The sequence below is a fragment of the Lissotriton helveticus genome, chromosome 2_1, assembly GCF_964261635.1.
Source record: "Lissotriton helveticus chromosome 2_1, aLisHel1.1, whole genome shotgun sequence".
Lineage (NCBI taxonomy): Eukaryota > Metazoa > Chordata > Amphibia > Caudata > Salamandridae > Lissotriton > Lissotriton helveticus.
Window position 1 is genome coordinate 1,849,550,950 of NC_136059.1, and position 19,784 is coordinate 1,849,570,733.

A 19,784-nucleotide genomic window follows, 5' to 3' on the forward strand; every position below is an offset into this window, starting at 1 on the left:
TAGATTGTGAGATGGAAATAACTTTCTCAACAAATTTATTTTATTTGATTGGATTTTGTACAGCACACAAATGTTCAGAGGGATGCCCGGTCCCTTAATTGTCTGATTCAGAGAACAAGGGACTAAGTAGAATGGATCCAAGTTTTAGGAGTCTTGTAGTACAGTACAGCAGTACAGTTGTTTGTTTAGTTGTTTGTCCTGCAGTTGTAGCATGAAGGGAGTCGTATGAGTGTAGTAATGAAATCCGAGAAATAAAAGAGCTCACACATTTTGTACGACCTGAAACCTGGCAAAAACTTATCACATTCACAGATATTAAGAGTCCATAATCTAGTTGCATAAGAAAAATTACCTGAATAGCTGTTTTGTGGCATGCAAATGTAAGAGAGTTGCAGATTGTGTATGGAATACTCATAAAGTAAAAACACACAAAAGCACCTTGTTGATCTAGGTGGAAACTAAAAGACTGTTTAGAAAAATAAATGCAATAAGGATTGAGGCTAGATCATTTTGTCACCAGTTGTGGAACCAATGTGGAGGATCTCCATCCCACTGCTTGTACATTTTCCTTTACTCTGCATTGAGTTTCAGCGTATTTGCATTCTTCCACTCCACGTAACCGCAGTTGGGAGACCATTTGGAAAGTGGATTTGAGTATGGTTGGAAAAATCCTCCAATTTGAGTGTTTTCAGTTTAAATTAAAAGCGAAGGTCATTGGACCAGTAAGGGCATACACATAAAATAGTGCTCGGCTAGAGATAAAAAGAGGACTGAAATCAGGGCAATTGAACAGCTTGATCTCGATCTGCCAAATAATATCTAACGCAATCCAGTGAAGACTTAACCATAGAACTTCATGGTTCACTGTGTCTAATGCTTCAGGGGAATGCCAGTACAATTAAGGCCACTTTTCTACCATTATCCCAGGTAAATCTTCAGTGTATTTTCTCCATGCTGTTCGGTTGACCATACTAATAAGGAGTGTCTGTGCTGCAGGAGTGTCTCTTTATGCATTAGTATTCAATTAATCAGCTGAGGATCACTTTGTCTAAAGGAATGTTTCATAAGCATGTGCATCCCTGATAACAGTGGTTACTAAAATGTTCTGTGAAGCATGGGATCCAGCATAAACTACTATTTCCTTAGTATGCTTTCCTGTCGCTGTTCCCTAAAATATTAACAATGACTAGAATCGCTTTCAAAACTTTTAACTATAAGGACATGGCCCCTATTAACCTTCCAGACCTATAACTTATGATTGCCTACGAGGAAGCACAGATTTCACAAGAGGAGCATAATCTGACAGGGCTCCTCTTTCCAGCTATCGTACTTCTGTTTATCGGCTTTCACCTTCAGTTGTCTGGTGTCTAATGACTTTCATGTAACTATAAAAGTGTGCAAGGTTGAATTTAGTTGCGCAATGCCAGAATTGCTACATAGTTTTTGTAACAGAATGCGCTTCACTGCTGAAGGTCAGTCAGTGCTAATTCTTTTTAGAATTAAATGACGTTTTTAGCAGTTGTATTTAAAACAAAAAGCGCCAATGCAGTATAAGGGAGCTATGAAGCAACAATGAATGTTTTTTTTTTTCTCGGACTATGATATGCAGTGGAAAGTTTGCCTATCTTCTGATCCTTCTCAAATTTTTTCTTCTATTGATTACAAGAATGAGGTCCTATATTGACAATTGAATGATTTCTTTTCCATCACGTTTCCTGTTTCATCCTTCTTCGACGTAAAACCTTTATTCAAAATGTGGCTGCTGTCTTTAAAAATAAACGTCTTAAGTCTAGTTTACATGTTATGATCTTTTCATAGGTGTACCGTGAAGGCAGAGAAAATGAGGGTGATTTCAGGAAGTTGGAAGTGCTTCACCAAAGGTGCCTGCTTGCAGAGCGTGCCAAAGATGACCTTCAGATAAGCCTTCAGAGTGCACAAAACAAAGTGAAACAACTTGAGATAAAGTAGGTCATGTTTATGCAATAGTATGCATAAAAACCTTTAATCAGTGTTAAAACAATAGCTCTGATGAAATAATGTGGGAGGTTGCTATTGCTGGTTCGCCTTAACACCAGTAGATTTAGACGTATAACCACTGATTCCTCGTCATTTGCGTTCTCTCAGGCACAACAATGGATCTGGGAAAATTTCCTGTAATAACTTCCATGCTCCTGCCTGTGACGTCATCAGATTCTGTGATGGCTGCATCCCACCTCGAGAAGTGACAAGATGGAGCCATGTATAAGTACTACTACTCCTGTGCGCTGATGTCCGTTCCTTTTTTTCCCCGATGCGTATCCAGAGTTTACTCCCATTGTTTTTAAGTGTTTTTTAGATTCTTCCAAAATTCTTTTTCAACAGTATGCAGTGATGCCCCCCCCTAAAGCCACAAGTTTTACAACTTTGACCTTTAGGAAACAGATGTTGATGATAGACTTGCACAACATCTATCTTTGGTACCTTGGATCGGAACAGTATTCCAAAGGCTGTCACAAATGCACCCTGAAGTAGCAGGGAGTAAGAAGTCAAGCTGTACATCGCCAAGCACAAAAAGTGGGGTTGGTCCTATTTGAGGTCTTGAGCCAGGTCCTGGGTGTTGCCTTTAGTTGAATCCAAGATGTAGTGGAAATGCAAGTCGAAATGCAAGCAGAAGAAGGCTAAAAGAGATTTGACCAGGTCCCATCATTCCCTTTTTAGGGTGAAGTTGTGCGGTCTACATATAAAAGCTGACTGCTCTGGTGGTGTCTGATTTGGACCCAATTTCAGGTTTGAAGCTGATGTGCCCCTAATTTCCCAGACCGTCTTTGACCTTGCAGCAGATTGTGGCCTTCATGACAGTGATGCTGTTATTTTGGTCCCTCTGCCGCCCCGTGAGGCTCCCAGTTGAAATTCACCCACTGTGTCCTCCCCCTCCACCGTTCAGCCTCTGCCTGGTCCTCAGATAATGCAAGGCCCTCATCTACTTTGTTGACTCAGTCCGCGCTGGTATTGCCATGCTCCAAAGATGCCGGTTCTGGTCTCCGCCCTAATTCCAATTCTGAATCTGCCTTCCCTCAAACCTCGGCCTATGTCAGTCTGCGTAGTAACTAATGCAAAGTCCGTGGCTTGGGAGGATTTGCCTCCTGTTCCTTTGCTTATCACCCCTACTATTGGAGGTTGAAAGCCATTTTAGATACTTACTCCTATGTAGTTTAGGGGCTCAAATAAGTGTCCTACAATGATGATGAGGATGTTGACAATGTGCTCCCTCCTCATTACCATGATGCTAGCTTCTAACTCAACCATCAGAATGCCAGTTGTTTGGACACCTTGCCTAAAAGTGAAATGGATTGAACTATTGAAGATAGGGCATCCTGTGGTAGTATGTGGAGCTGCAGAGGTTCTGGATTTACATTGGCTCACTGTAAAGCCAAATGCAAACTTACTGACTGAAATCTTGCAACCTAGGCAGACTATCAACCACTGAGCCCTACTGATGTAGCCCTGAGTGAGACTGTTATGGAAACCTGACCTAAACCTTGTTCTGCACTCCCTGTGAAATGCCTGATGGCTCGCCAAAGGCCTGCTCCTGGAAACCTGTCTTTGACACAGAAACTTCTGATTTTGGTGAGTCTTGTTGCTCAAGCTTTGCACATATGAACTTTGGGACATGGTGGGTGCCATTTTGCCCACTTTCCTGTAGGAATTTCAGTCTTCCTTTGCTTAAACCGTACATGACTGCCAGAATGCGGTCAAGTAGATGCTTAGAGTTGCTCTGGACACCACAGAATGAGTTGGTGTTGCATTGGGCAGAAGCATCATCATATGACATGCGTGGATGCATGCTACCAGTTTCTCCATCATTGATGGCCTGCCATTTGATGGTGCAAGTCGAGAGGTTGTTCTCAAATTCCACCAATGGTTCCGAGGGTACTCAAAAGGGTTTGCATCCTAGCAGGGGCAGCACTCCGTCAACTCAGCAAACCGTACAGAATTTTTATGGCTCAGAGGGAGAGGTGGTGACGGAGGCTGTGGCCACCATTAGATGCATATAGGAAAAAACTTTTAAAATGTTCCCGACATTTTACCATAGGGAGATCTCCAACCAAGTGAAGGAGATCTCTCTATAGTAAAGTATGGGGAACATTTTAAAAGTTTATTAAACTTTGAAAAAATATCAAAATAATTTTTTATATAAAATATTATTGTAAATTAAGTTTATGTATTACTCTTAAATGTAGAGCAAAGGAAAAGGATGCTACAGCACTATTAATTTGAAATGCATCTTTCATTTAAATATATCAAATAAAATTTTAAAAAATCCCCACCTAAAGTTAAAAATACTAATATTGTAGTATGTATTACTAAATATTAAAATTGATTTATAGAATTTGTTTAATTATATATCAGTAAAATGCAATGTTTTGTTATGTTTTAATTCAAAAATGTGTGTTAAAATATTTTATCATTAAAAAAATAAATATGGATTATTTTTATATATTTTACTTAACGTTAAATGTATTTTCGTAACTATTTTAAATCATTTAATTTAACATTATTTGTTATTGGGTTTTATTTTAAGCCTCTATCTGCCTTATTCTCTATGGGCGGGTTTTGGAGTAGCAGTGTTTTGTCTTGTGTCGTGCTGGACTTACTTCATCTGTGAGCCAGCGTAATATAGTATTGCTTAGTGGTCCCTCTTTGGCTGTAATAACTTTATAAAAGCAGTTTGTGAATATCAGTGGGCGTACTCTTTTGTGGGTGGGTGCATGTAACCCCACTTATTCCTCCCTAAACATCACCTATTTTGTAGTTAGTACTCCTCATTTTTTAACCACTCCCCTTTGTCCCTCTCGCATTTACTACTAAGTATTTGTGAGATTCTTTCCATGGAAAAGATGGGAGAGGTGAATATTTAAACTCGTAGGTTTGTGAATAGCGATTTGTAATAATCTAGTAGTACTATTGTAGTACCAGTAAATGTACTACAAAATGCAGTTTGTGAATAGGCCCATGTGCCTTTAAAGGCAATTCCACTTCTATAGCGAGTCTATGACTTTGAAACCGGGGCCCCAAAGTAGCAGCCTAGTTCCTTGGTCCCGGCCTGGATGGTTCTGGGGGTTCTTGGTCTACTGGAAATGTGCATACTGCTGGTTCGTCATGCCTATTGCCCCACATCCATACTCTGCAGTGAATGTATACATTCATATGCCCCAGGAGTGGGGATGCCTCTTGAACATCTGCACAGCAGCACAGACAGTGGGAGATCTTCAGTAGTGGATGGCAGATGCCAAATGGACATGTGGCAGACCATTATGCCTGCCCCATCCAGAACTTCCCTTAGGCCATTCACAAACTTGTTCCTGGTGGATGTTGAGGCATTCGTCATGGAGGCACTCAACATTAGGGATATTTGCAGGGACTCATTTCAAATTGAGATACTCTTCTCTGTCAAGTCATTTCGATGCCTGGTCGTTGCCATTCCACCTGGATTTACTTTTAAAACTTGCAACATCTAAGTTCATGCCCTGTGTCGAGGCCCTGAGTTAAGAGAAGGATAAACTCCTTTCTCTTCCATAACCTGTAGAATACTTGGCTGAAGACCTTTTGCCCATCCTGGCTGCAGAATATGATCTACAATCTCCGCAACAGCCCATGGCCTCCATTGTCCACAACCACGAAACGACAGGTTGCATGAATGTTGTATTAGGTAAATTAAGGATGGCTAGTCAAAGTAGCTACAAAGAAAAGAGTACCTCGGATGGGATTTAAGGACACCCAAATACCCTAAAAAATAAAGACTTGTCAAGTGCTCTCAGCCCAGATGAAGGAAAAAAGCAGACAGGCATTATCCTCCAGAATATCCCAAACAAAAGGCACTGGTGGAAGAGCCTCATCTTGCCTTCTCCTTCATTGAGGTTACCTACCAGCTTCTCTGGACACTACTGCCTGCAACACTTCAGATTGCAGTATCTACTCTCCAAAAGGAATACATACTACCTGAGAGACCTATTGGATGATGTGCTTACTTTTGACTAAGTCGCCTATTGGCTGAAGTTGAGGCCATCCCTCCTGTGTCTGAGGCTTACCGTACCTTGTTTTGAGAGACTGCTCCGTGAGCAAGTTGTTCCCTCAGAAGTTCATGAAATGAAACTTCATATTGCATTTCAGTGAGTAACTGGTCTGTGTGCCAAGATTAAAAAAGGCCAGAATGGGTGGGAGATCTTTTCAGCTTAAGGCAGCACTACTTTGGAATAAGCTGCTGCATGCTTTGAGAGCAACTGGGAACTTGCTGAGTTTTAGGAAGAATCTGAAGACATGGCTTTTCCTCAAGTAGACAAGGTAGAATACAGTTTTTGATATAAAATTGCTTAAGAGAAGTTACCTGTGCAAACTGATTGATTGCATAGCGCCATGATGCCCGCTGGGTGAACGCTGCGCTCTACAAATGTTTAACAATAATAATAACTTTGTATCGCATTCAAAAGCGTGACTTGAAAAAAAAGTTACTTTTTTTTAATAAAAAAAGTCAAAGATTAGTGAAGCAAATTAGAAGAAAATGAAAATAAGAATTTCAATACCAAGGCTAAGAAATGATCAGCAGAATTTTAAAAAATGTGGTTCTATCTTTGTGTTAAACCCAGAAATACAAGTACAGGAGAGTAACTTCCAGGACAAAGAAGATGTGGGTCAATGATAGCAACAACAAGAGGAAGTTGCTGAAGCTGGGATATGAAACAGCAAGGTAGAAGACCAGCAATAGCCAGGCAGATGGCACAGATGGGAAACGCAACCAAATAAAGAGGGAGAATTAATGGATTGAAGAGCATATACATGGATGGATGTGAGTGAAAATAAGAGGGAAACTGAAGTTTTCAAAAGCCTACAATTAATAATTAATACCTGAAGAAAGAGGAAATGAGAATTGAAAATGAATAAGCAAAAATTAAATAAGTAAACATTTTGCAAAGCAATCCATTCCCAAGAGCTATTACTTTGCAAAGGAAAAAAAAAGGATGGAAAAACAATGTGCATCTCTACCTTAGGCCAGTGGTTTTAGGTATAGCTAAGCACACAGTACGTACATTTGTCACTTCTTCCCCTGTTAGACTACTACGAACAAAGTGTGAGTAAACATACACACCTTCTGAATCTTTGCCTTTTTTCTTTGTGCCAAATTCCCTAGTATAATCTGCCACAAAAACCTCTCCAGTGCTTTGGGCTCTTTTTCTTAAGCTCCTCTGGGAAGATTGGCTTTATGAGGAGGAAAGATTATCAAACACTGTCCACCTCACATACAGCAGCCATGTCCTCTGCTCATGTAGGATAATACAATGGAGGTGCGTGTAAACCGGTGAGAGGGCTGTGGTTTGAAAAAAAAAAAAGAAAGATTTCCACAACATTTCATAAGACGTTGTGATCAACTCTAACTTGGTGATAAGTGCAGCCAAAGTCAAGGACTATTTTGCAACCTGACTTACTGACCCTACGTGCCCAGCAATTTTTTTTGATCTTTCCTCCATAGGATCTTCTCTTTTTTCGATACTCATATGGATGTCTATATTCAGCCCATGAAAAATGGAGCTGAGATACTGGAAGTAGCGGGACTCAAGAAACTCAAGGTGTTACCAGCTATCCACCTCCAGAAAAATTCTAGAGGTCAGCGGGGTTATCATGTTCCTTTTTGGAAATGACAAGAACATCATCAAAGTTGTTGATTAAACTTGTGCAACATAGCTTTAAAACACATACATCCACATATCCATTGTAAACAGACCTCCTATTTTTTAAGCAGACAAATTTATTATTTTCGGCCGCAGATTGTCTCTGCATGCAATTTTGAACTGCATGGCAGTGGCAGAAGCACAGCTAAGGCAAAGGTAACTGTCTCCATTGGCTTCACAGTCTCAACCAGGGTGGTGGTGTCACATGAAGAACATGCTAATTAGAGTTTCGTTTTACTAAGTTTTTTCATTTCAAAGTAAGACTATTAATCTTTAATAAACTACTGGGTTTTGTTCTAACCTTTTCAACAGAGGGGCTGTTCAAAAACTGCCTTTATTCACAAGTGAAAGCAATGGGAATGTTCTAGACTCAGCATTCAGGTATCAAAAAAAAGTAGCACCAGACTGGATCTGATAGATTTTTCTGCGTAGCCCGTTTCATGCTGTTACGTGGCATAGTTTGGCTCCGCGTTTTCTCCACAGGTGGCAGGCCAAAACATACGAAAGGTGGGTCCTACATGATAGTCCAACAAGACAACACCTTTCCTTTCCTTTGTGTCCCACTGCCTTTTCCGCGTACATTGGAACGGCTTTCGGAAGACCATTTGTCCATTTTGCTGAAGGAAGTCCAGGTTCTTTTGGAGAAAGAAGGCATAGATAGAGTCCTGGCCATGGAGACTGAAACTGGGTTGTACTCCGTTTATTTTCTAGTGCCAAATAAGGACAGAGACTTTCATCCTATTTTGACTTCTTAATTTCTTTCTGCGGAAGGACAAATTCAAGATGCTCACGCTGGCCCAGATTCTGTCTGCCTTGGATCCAGGAAACTGGATGGTAGTGTTGGATCTTTAGGATGCCTATTTTCATGTTCCTGTCCTGCAGGACCACAGGTGCTACTTGTGATTCAGGATAGACCATGAGCATTTTAAGTTTGCTCTGCTCCTATGCTAGCCTAGGAGAGGAGTAGGCCTCTCACTAGTGAAAAACTAATTTAGCTGTTTGTCACTAACAGGACAAGTAAAACATAAAAGTGCATGTTCTATCTTTTAGTTACACAACACCCTTCCCTTTGGGCTTCCTAGGGCCTTCTTTAGGGGTGAATTATGTGTAATAAAAGGAAAGTTTAAGGCTTGACGAGTACTTTTAAATGCCATGTTGAAGTGGCAGTAAACTGCACACAAGCCCTGCAGTGGCAGGCCTGCGACATGGTTAGGGGCAACTTAGGTGGGTGGCACAAGCAGTGCTGCAGGCCCACTCGCAGTATTTAGTTTAGAGACCATGGGTGCATGTAATACACTTTACTAGGGACTTATAAGTAAATTAAATATGCCAATGGATATAACCCAATGTTGCAAACTCTAGGCACTGTTAACTCAATAATAGTGTGCCCAAACAGTACTCCTCTGTGAGACTGATGTCTTCTGTTTGTTTTTCCCATGTATATCCCAAGTATACTGAATAGTCACATTAAACTTGAGTTTACCTTGGTATCTCTTGTGTTTAATCTCCAAGAAATTAAATAATTTTCATTGTTACATCACAATGTTCATATGCTGTTCCATGTGCTTTAATATTATTCTGATAAACACGTCATTGTTTTCAAAGTTGATGTGTTCAATTGTTCCCTATGCAAGTCACCCGTATGTGCCAAAAGCTGTCATACTGGCCTACGAATGTGAAAAAAATTATGAAGTGTGATTCAGCTACCGAAATGGAATTATTATAACCCAATGTTACCATGTTTTAGTGAGAGAGCATGTGCCCTTTAGCACTAGTTAGCAGTGGTTAAGTACGCAGAGCCCTAAAGCCAGCAAAAACAAGTACAGAAAAATGATCGGAAACAAGGCAAAAAGTTGGGATAAAACCACCCTAAGGCATTGAGGTCTGGCATTTGTCCCCCCAGCTGAAAGTGTGGAGAGTTACCCAACTCCTTGGGAGCTCTCTTCACTAAAGAGGAAGAATCTGGAGAGAACATTATCTTTAGTGTGGTTAGTCCCTACGGGCGATGCTCCACCGTAAAGTCCACCAACTCAAGGGATTAGGATTTTCACTCCTCATCTGGATGAGCCATCTGTGGGACCTGTGGTCTGTCTGAACCCAGAAGTGAGTCCCAAACAAGTAGGATCTCAGCTTCTTCAGTGCCCAGACCACAACAAAATATTCTCTTTCAATGGCACTCCACCTATGTTCCTCTAGAAGTAATCTCCTAGTATTGAAGCATCCATCTGCACAATGAATTCCTTGGAGAAGTCAGGGGCCCTGAGCAGAGGTACTCTGCACATGGCTTCCTTGAGAGATTCAAAGGCTTTCTGACACGCCTCTGTTCAGATCACCAATCTGAGTTTCTTCTTGGAAGTCAGCTCAGTTAAGGGGGCAATAATGGTGCCATGGCCCTTAACAAACTGTGGTAATAGCCAGTGATGCCTAGGGAGGCTCTCACTTCTGTTTGGGTTTTAGGTACTTCCCTGGCCATGATGGTTTAAATCTTGGCCTGTAGGAGCTGCAACTTGCCTCCACCTACCAGGTGTCCCACATATACCAATGAAGCCTGCCCAGTCTGGCACTTCCTGGCCTTGGTTATCAAGCCTGTCTGTTGCAGGGCCTGGTGCACCTCATGGAGGTGATTCAGGTGTTCCTCCCAGCTGGAATTGTAGACAATGTTATCTAAGTAGGTGGGACAGAAAACCTCCTTACCAGCTAGAACCCTGTTATCCAACTGTTGGAAGGTAGCAGGGGCATTCTTTAATCAAAAGGGCATCTTCTGGAATTGGTAATGGCCCTCTGGGGTGGAGAATGCTGACCTCTCCTTTGCCCCCTCAGTCAAGGCGATCCACCAGTTCCCTGATGTCAAGTCAAAAGTACTGAGGAATGTGGCAGCATCCAGCCTGTCAATGAGCTCACAAGCTCTGGGGATTGGGTGTGCATCAGTCCTGGTGACTGAGTTGAGTCCTCTGTAGTCCACACCGAACCTGACTTCTGGTCTGGTGCTGTGTGGGGGCAGGGGGGATGGGGGAGACTATGGCACCAGCACCACGGGTCTGGACCACGGACTTTTGGAGGGCTCAATCACCCCTAATGCCAGCATATTCAAGACTTCATTCTTGGTCCAGGCTCTCACCCTGTGTGACAACCTGTACATTTTGTTCTTTACAGGGGGGACTGTCTCCCATTTTGACATTATGGACACACAGATGTGTGGGTTCAGGGGTGAGGAAAAACGGTGAGGAATACTGTCCCAACAACTGGTAACAGTCACCTTGCTATTCTGGGGTCAGTGTGGCAGAGAAGTTGACACCCTCCGCTGACCCATTGTGTTCCTGTGCAGAGAGTAGGTCAGGGAGAGGTTCACTCTCCTCTTCCACACCCTATCTGTCACAAGAGGCATGCACACTTCGGACCTCTAAAAGTGAGACTTTAACCTGTTGACATGGAGCACCCTTTGGGGTGCTAGGGGTCTTAAGGTCCACCAAGATGGTGGCCTCCCTCTTACACTCCTTGACTTCGTATGGGCCAGTCCAACGGTCAGTCAGAGCTGTGGCCTCTACTGTCTCCATGACCTACCTGTTGGGCAGGCTGAAACTCTACCAGTGTGGCCTTCTGGTCATACCAGAGTTTCATCAGCTCTTAGCTGGCCTCTAGGTTACTTAACACCACCTTCCAGAAGTAGTGCATCTGATTGCGCAGGGCCAGCATGTAGCTGGCCACATCCTAGGGAGCCGGGCGGGGGCGGGGGGGATTCTTGGGAGCTTTCTCCCATCCCTCCTTAACAAGGCTAAGAGGTCCTTTACCATGGTGTCCATAGAGGAGTTCAAAGGACTCTCCCTTTAGGCAAAGAGAAGGCACGGCAGGAGGATGTCCCACCTACACCTCATGGGCTCAAGCAGGCCCATAATCATGCCCTTTAAAGTCTTGTTGAATCTCTCAACAAGACTGTTGGTGTGAGGATTTTAAGGTGTGGTGAACTTGTATGTTACACCACTCTCTTCCCACATGGACTTCATGAAGTTAGTGCCGCTGTCAGAAACTACCTCCTTAGGGAACCTAATGCGGGTAAAAATCCCCATCAGAGCTCTCGCCACCATGAGTGCAGTCACTGTCCGCCGAGGGATTGCCTCTGGGTAGCAGGTGGCCTGGTCCACCAAGACCAGGACAAACCTGTTGCCTAGGGCTGTCTTAGAGTCCAAAGGTCCAATGATGTTGATGTCCACCCTTTCAAAGGGGGTGCCAACGACGGGTAATGGGATCAGGGGAGCTTTGTGCTTTTCATCGGACTGTCCATTGGCTTGGCTGGTGGGGCAGGACATGCAGAATGCATCTTAGGTTGTCTTCATTCGGGCCAATACAAGTAGGAGGCCAAACCAGCAAAGGTAATGTCTTGACCCAAATGTCCTGCTAGGTGAATGTCGTGATCCAGTCCCAGTACAAAGGTCTGGAAGCATTAGAGGACCACCAGCACACGAGCTGCCCTACCACCATAAAGCTTAGGCTCACTGTAAAGGAGATTGTTCTCCCAGTAGATTAGGTGATCCCAAAAGGCTTCACCTACTGCATGGGCAGAGACCTGGCACCTCATGCCCTCAAGAAGGGGGCACTCCTTCTGTGCATTGCAGAAATCTTCCCTGGTGCCCCCCCCCCAACCTACCAGCTAGCAAGCTCAGTTAAGCCACCTACCGTGGCAATGTCTTCCCCTGTTGGCTCAGGGGCCTCCTCCTCCCACACACACACACACACTCAAAGGGAACCAGAGACACTGGTAGATGGCTCTCATGATTGTTGGCGTCTATGACTTTGTGTAATGTGTTCGGTAGGACCTGCTCTGCTGACACCAGCTGAGGCTTAACAGTTGTCATGCTGGATCCTGTATAACGCAGAGCCTCCACCTATTGCACATTAATGGTGACCCACTGCCTATACGTGGCAATATTTTCAAGCACGTGGGCTTATGGCACCATTTTTCTATACCCCAGGGAAACTATAGTCACCTCTTTCTTTTGAAGAAACCGCCAGCAAACCGTAAGATCCTATCCAACTTTAGACCCATCTCCCTCCTCCCGGTACCCACAAAACAAATAACTCTCCGAATTTGTAGAATCCAATCACCTTCTGCACCACTGCCAATCGAGTTTCCTAATGTAATACATTACGAAACAGCTTTGCTAGAAATTTCAGAGGCCTTGAAAATGTCCATGTAAAACGGATACAATACCGCACTCAATCTGTTAGACCTGTTGGCGGCTTTCAACATTGTCCTACATTCTTCTACTGCGCCTGTTTAACTGTGGAATCGGGGAAATGACCTTAGAGTGCTTGACCTCTTTACCAACGCTGTGAAAACAATCCATGTGGATGAAACCAAACTTCTCCAACTATGGGGCACCCCAAGGCTCTTCACTATGCCCAACTTTATTCAATGTTTTTATGCCTCCAATTGCCAACCTGGTAGAATCTTTTGACATCACTATAGATAGTCTTGTATACCAAAAACACTCATTTGGGTATCTCCTATGAGGGCACCTTAGATACGAGCAAGGAATCCTTTTTTAACGGCATGAGAGCAGTCTTTGGCGGGCTCAAGGAAAAGTCAACTGCAATGCACCCCGGATAAAACTCAAATCCTATTGTTAGGGTCCAACCCTAATCCTAGCTGGTCCGGCGCTCGGCCTAAGGATGGGCCTACCCCCTCCACCAGCTCAGGCAGAGAGAAATCTGGTAGTTATTTTTTACAACGATTTATCCTTTAAGATCCAGAGCCACTTAGTTGCCAGAACTGTATATGGATCCTAAGGACACTCATAAAATTCCTGCCTTTTCTTCCATGAGAGGCCCTCAGAAACAGTAGTACGAGCCATGATTCTCTCCAGTCTAGACTACAAGAATGCCATATATCTTGGATCACCTGATACATGATCTTCAGGTAGTCCAAAAGACAGCAGTGCACATTCTTTTCAACCTCCAGAAAGGTACCCCTACCTCACCTTTCCTTGCCAAACTGCACTGCCAACAGTCTGCAAAAAGATCACCATTAAAGTACTCACTCTAGCACACCAGTCCCTGCAGAAACCTGGCCATTTATCTGAATAAAAGTATCAAAGAGTACCAGCAAAGCTGAAATCTACGGTCCAGTATGGCTCGAATATGGCTCATTACATCGCATAGCAATACCACGCATGCCATTACAATGTGGGTATGACTACTCGATGTCAGTTACAACTACTATGCCTTTACCACACATACCATTTCAATGCAAAGGCATGCGTGATAAAGGTATACTCATGGTAAACGTTTGCAAGGTAAGTGACTCCACCCTAATCTACCCTAAACCCTAATGTGGGACCAATGCATGACCCGTCCCCACCCCCAGTCCTCTCCCTACAATAACACTACACTACCCTGCACGACCCCGACACTACCCTAAACCCAAAAACACTACCCTACACTACACAAACACCACAACACTACCCTAAAACACTACCCTCCCCTTTATCCCAGTCTGGTCCCTACACTCTAACACTACCCTGCACGACCCCCCCCATCACTACCCTAAATCCTAAAACGCAACCCTACACTACACAGACATTACAACACTACTTCGACACTACCCTAAACCCTAAAAAAGGAACCCCCACCCCAAGCGCAATTCCCCTTATCTCTCTCTCCTCATGGTTCCTCTCTCCTGGTTCCTGCTTCACTGCTTCACGTCCTGCATGGTGCACGTCATTGTGAGGAAACAGAACAGCCTCAGTTAAACTACCCGACACTACACAAACACCACAACACTACCCTAAACCTTAAAACACTACCCCCGGCACGACCCTCCCCTACCCCAAGTATAGTCCCTGCACTTGAACACTACCCTGCACAACCCCCGACACCACCCTAACCCCAAAAACACTACCCTACACTACACGAACACCACAACACTACCCTAAACCCTAAAACAATACACCCAGCACGACCCTCTCCCTTCCCCCAGTCCAGTCCCTACACTCTAACACTACAGTGCACGACCACCCTAAACCCTAAAACACTACCCTACACTACACTAACACCACTACACTACCCAAAACCTAAAACACTACCCCCAGTCCAACCCCTATACTCTAACACTACCCTGCACGACCACCCCAACACTACCCTATATCCTAAAACGCAACCCTACACTACACAAACATTACAACACTACTTCGACACTACCCTAAATGCTAAAAAAAGGAACCCCCACAATTCCCCTTCCCTCTCTCTCCTGATGGTTCCTCTCTCCTGGTTCCTGCTTCACTGCTTCACGTCTTGCACGGTGCACGTCGTTGTGAGGAAAGGGAACAGCCTCAGTTTCCTCACAACGATGTGGATAGCCATTACATTGCATGCATTGTAAAAGTGCATGCGATGTAATGGTCAGTCTTTTGAGTCTGTTAATTCATTTGCTGGCTGAGCGTGTACAACAAATGCTTAACACTGTCCTCTGATAAAGCCTTACTGTTCAACCACACTATCCCAAATAGAGAGTGAGGTGGTATCTACTTTACCTTTGCCTACCTTTGGGGTTCCACTGGACTCTGTGCACTCTATACCTCACTTTGGTGTAGTATATACAGAGCCAGCTTCCTACAGACCTTCTCTGCAGCCAGCTCCTCTGTCCTCTGCAGTGCTGGTTGGCTACTTTGCTTCACCACCCACAGTACTCTCCATCTCAAGGGCAGACACTATGGGCATTGTTGAGCGCAGCAACAGCAAAAGCTACCTCTCAGCAGTTGCCTGGGGAGCCATGCTTTTCTTTGGGCTTCCCCATTAGGAAATCAAGAGAGGCGCCCAGGCACGCTTGTCAGAAATTGCTACTTTGGTGTAGGAGGTAGAAGCGCCGCAGAAGAATGGAGCGGTTTCTTTTTTCCCTGTGCTTCATGTGAAAGGCTGCTCCTGATCTTACTGAGATGCCTGTTTTGGCCTTGTTGACCTGGGGTGTGGGTGGAGAATGCACTAATAGCATTAAAACCCATTCCTGCAAGGCAATAACAGCAATTCATTACCCCCCTTTTTATGCACCATTGCATGGGGCTTAACTCCCTAACTGTGGTTGACGTCGAGTCCCTGCATGTGCAGACAATAACGCTTATGTAGTGGTGTATCTAATTCCATAGCTTGTGATGTCTGGTATTCTCGGAAGTAGTCCCTCTGCGACACTATTTAAATGCGGATTTTATAGTAATTAGGATGCTACGGTTGAGCAGAATCGTGTCTTTCAGTCTGGTCCATGACTACAATTTGCTTTCTGAAGGAGTGTCCGTGTGGACAGATCTCTTCCACACTACAGGGATGGTGGGGACTTGGGGAGGCCCAAGGATGAGGGGACATGCTGTGTCCTTCTCCATCGTGATAGTACTCAAACTCCATGCTACAGTTCAGTGGTTACTCTTCTGAGGCAATACTCAGTGATGAGACAGTGAGTGCCAAGCCTAATAAGGGTATGGAAGTGCATTCCTGCACCTTTGACAATGGATAGAAATGACTCCTATTTCACAATGAATGAATGAATGAATGAAGTGGGATTTACACATGCGCGACTTAGCCCCATGGGCGTCAATGTATTGCTGCCAAGCTCCTGAGTATGAAGACTCATATCAGCAATGTTTGTAAGGGAGCGAACCACTTGACGAGGACACTCAGAAATATCAAACCCTTCCTGCCACAAAATGATTTCAAGCAGGTGGTACAAGCGCTTGTCTTACCAAGGTTAGACTATGGCAGTGCAACTCTCTGTGGCATTCCCAAATACGCCTTGGCTCCACTTAGGGCCTCGTTGAACTCCACAGCAAGACTGACTACAGGCTCCAAACGAAATGAGCACATATCACCAGTCCTTAAATCTCTCAACTGGCTACCCTTTGAAGCACGAATCCAGCTACAGATCGCAATCCTGGCACACAAAGCCCTTCACTACAATACTCCCACGTATCTGGCGCAAAAACTTGAACTGGGGAGAGGGCATCAAGAAGCGCCTCTACTCTCCTGAAACCGATCATCCTTAGCAAAAAGAGAACTTGTCACCGAGCCTTCTCTGGTGCTGCCCCTAAAATATGGAAGTCTCTTCTTCCCGATGTACGCAGACTCTCCTCGACGACGGCTTTCAAACTGGAAGCCAAAAGATTCCTAATGTGCAAATTCTTACCATAAGGGGTGGAGGCCCTCATAAGGCGGTTGTTCTTGGTTTCTATCTCCATGGCACAACTAACAGTCACATATTGTCTCTTCTGCATAATATTATACTCTATGCGTGTACCACTGTTTACTGTTAATCGTTTTTTCACAATTGCTGTGCACATTTCATTTTTGTCCTCTCTTCCAATCTATTGTAAAGTGCTCTGATATCCTTCGGGATCTTGTTCGCGCTATATGAAACTTTATGCATAAATAGTAATGGCTATGCGTTGTTACATCTCATGCTTTGTAACGCATGTAATGTAATGACTTGCGAGGTAAAAGCCGTATGGTAATATCTGTTTACCATAGGGCTCTCCTCATATCATTCCCCACTTTAAAAAACAGTAGACGTGGTAGGACATATTCAGCTTAGAAAAAGAAAAAATTTAAAGGAATCTGTCAAAATACTGATTTTTGCAAAACAAACCAATTGCACCAATTGAAATGTGATTAACATTTATAAAAATCATATTTTTGATAAAGCACAAGACATATACACACAAAGACACAATTTATTCAACTCTGCTTTTTGCATAGGAGAGACACAAGGGAAGTGAAACAAGTGTTTATACATTCATCACAATAAAATTGAAACATAACTTATACTACATATAACAAATAATTAATTTTGGCACAGCTTGACATTCATGATGAAAACACTCTCAACATGACCTAGAATTTATCCTTTTGTGTGTGATGGTCAGGTTGGGCAGCAACGCTTGATTTATATATACACGTCGACGTTTTGATTGTGTGTGAATAAAAAAACATCATCGTGCGGTCTTCATCAGGACTAAGAACAATATCTGTGCATTGCCTAGTAGGGTTGATCCAAAGAAATGCCAAAAGAATAGGCCTTGTGCAAGGCAAACTGCATATATATTATATAAATGGAGTCCTCCTCATGAAGGAGTTTATACTTTCTCCGATTTGAGCTTCTCATTCTCACTGGTAAGTGTAATCCAGGAGGAAAGGCGGACTTGTCTTCAGTATACTCTGAGCGCTTGACCTGGACATTGGCAAATTGTATTATATGGAGGCTGCGGGCATCTAACTATTCTTTCAATGTATCCAGTATTAGGGTATCTTTCATAGATTCACATGCCTGAATCATTCCCCGTCGTCGGGATGGGAGTCCCCGGCACATAAATAAAGTAATGTCCCAATAGACATACAGAGTAATAGGCCAAAGCCCTCACATTAGTAACATATCCAGGTCCTTTTGTAATAAGGACCAAACTCTAGAGAGCAACCAATCAGCTGCCACCACCCTCTGGAACCTTCCTGGATGTAGCTCTAGTGCCTCAGATTTTCTACTGCACGTCGTGCTAAGGGATTCTCCACTGAGCTCTGCTCAGGTTCTTTCATTATCTTTGGATTTAAGGTATTTTCTTCGGATATTTCTCTATCTGAGTCAAGTCTTTATCGTCTTCCTGTCGAATACTCCTAAAAAAGGCCTTTTTAGGCCCTGTGAGATTACACGTCGACGACCAGCACAAAGACTGCCTCTACTCTCTTTATCCAGACCATTCGCCTAAGGACTGCAAGGTATGTCGGACTTTTTCCAGAAAGACTCTAAAAGATTGTGAGGGAAGGCTTTTGACTTGGCTGCAGAGACTTAAGGACAAAGAAGACCCATTGTCCTCTGAGGGTATTGAAACCTCGTCGAAATCCTCTTCAAAAGCTCCTCAGAAAAGGCCCAGAGAGGTTTCTCTAGGTCCTTCTATGCAGCAACCTCAAAAGAAGATGCAAAAACAGTCTTCAGAGGCTCCAAAGCTTTAAGACTTGCCTGCAAAAGAGTCTTCTCCTCATCTAGGGTCGAAGGAACCAGCTCCAGACCCTCTAACTCCACTGCAGAGGGTGAAACATACTTTCAAAAAGCCTTCCCCAGCCACCACGACGGCGACAAGTACAACACTCTGTCTCGTCGGTGTTTCTTTCGTCGACGACATCTTCGTCAACGACGTCTTCGTCAACGACACGTACCCCTTTGTCGTCGATGATCAAGATCAAGAAATCGACGAAGACAGCGTCGACGACGACCTCAACGACAAGTGCCTCATCATTAAAGACACACAGGTCGACGAAGGGTGTACCGGCGACGACCGCTTCGACGACGAGAAGCACCTCGTCGACGGTAGCGTCTGTTACAACCATCGACGATTCCTCGTCGACGACGTCTATACTGACGACGGCCTCGTCAACGACACCTATGTCTGGAATGAAAATTACATATTTTCAGCACAAAATTACAAAACGGAGGCTGTCGCCCTCTCTTACATCACCCAGTAGGGTTCAACCATTACCTCCCTCGCACCCTTTGGATAAGGAGGAGGATTCGGATGAGGACAGTATGTTTAGGGCGGCAAGAAGTCCCTCTGAACTTAATGTTAAGTATCAGGAAGACTCTGATTATGACGATCAGTACATGGGTGAGCAGAAGTACTATCAAGAAGACAGTCATCAGCTACAATCACAAATAGTTTGTCTTCCTTAAGCCTTGGTCTCTGACCTGTATATTATGATCTCTGACTACTGGAAGAGGTTTCCTACCTCTGCGCCGTCTCCTGCTCCAGCTTTATCGCCGCCACAGAGACCGCAAGTCCCACCTCCACCTCCTCCACCACCTATTACCATTGAGGTGCTGGTGACACCCCTTCCATCTACGAACGATGAAGAACAGGAAGAGGGGGAGCTTCAGGATTCACAGTCACACCATGACGAATGGGACGACTATGTTATCCCTCTTCCCCCATCGCCTTTACCTCCTCAGGCAGACTCGCCTCCTGAAGATATAGGAGGTTTTCATAATCTCCTGGAGAGAGCAGCACAACGATTCAAATTACCAATTCCCTCTCACCAACAAGACTGTTTCCTTTACGATTT

General features: G+C 44.0%; 1 protein-coding gene across 2 annotated transcripts in view; it reads left to right on the plus strand.

The window, feature by feature from the left end:
• The window catches only part of SCLT1 (sodium channel and clathrin linker 1), a 558,774-nt gene that overhangs the window by 332,175 nt on the left and 206,815 nt on the right, over nucleotides 1–19,784 (plus strand). For both annotated transcript variants that reach the window (XM_078677643.1, XM_078677642.1), the window contains exon 15: nucleotides 1,819–1,964. In XM_078677643.1, the coding sequence (XP_078533769.1) occupies nucleotides 1,819–1,964 (146 nt within the window). The remainder of the gene's footprint in view (nucleotides 1–1,818; nucleotides 1,965–19,784) is intronic.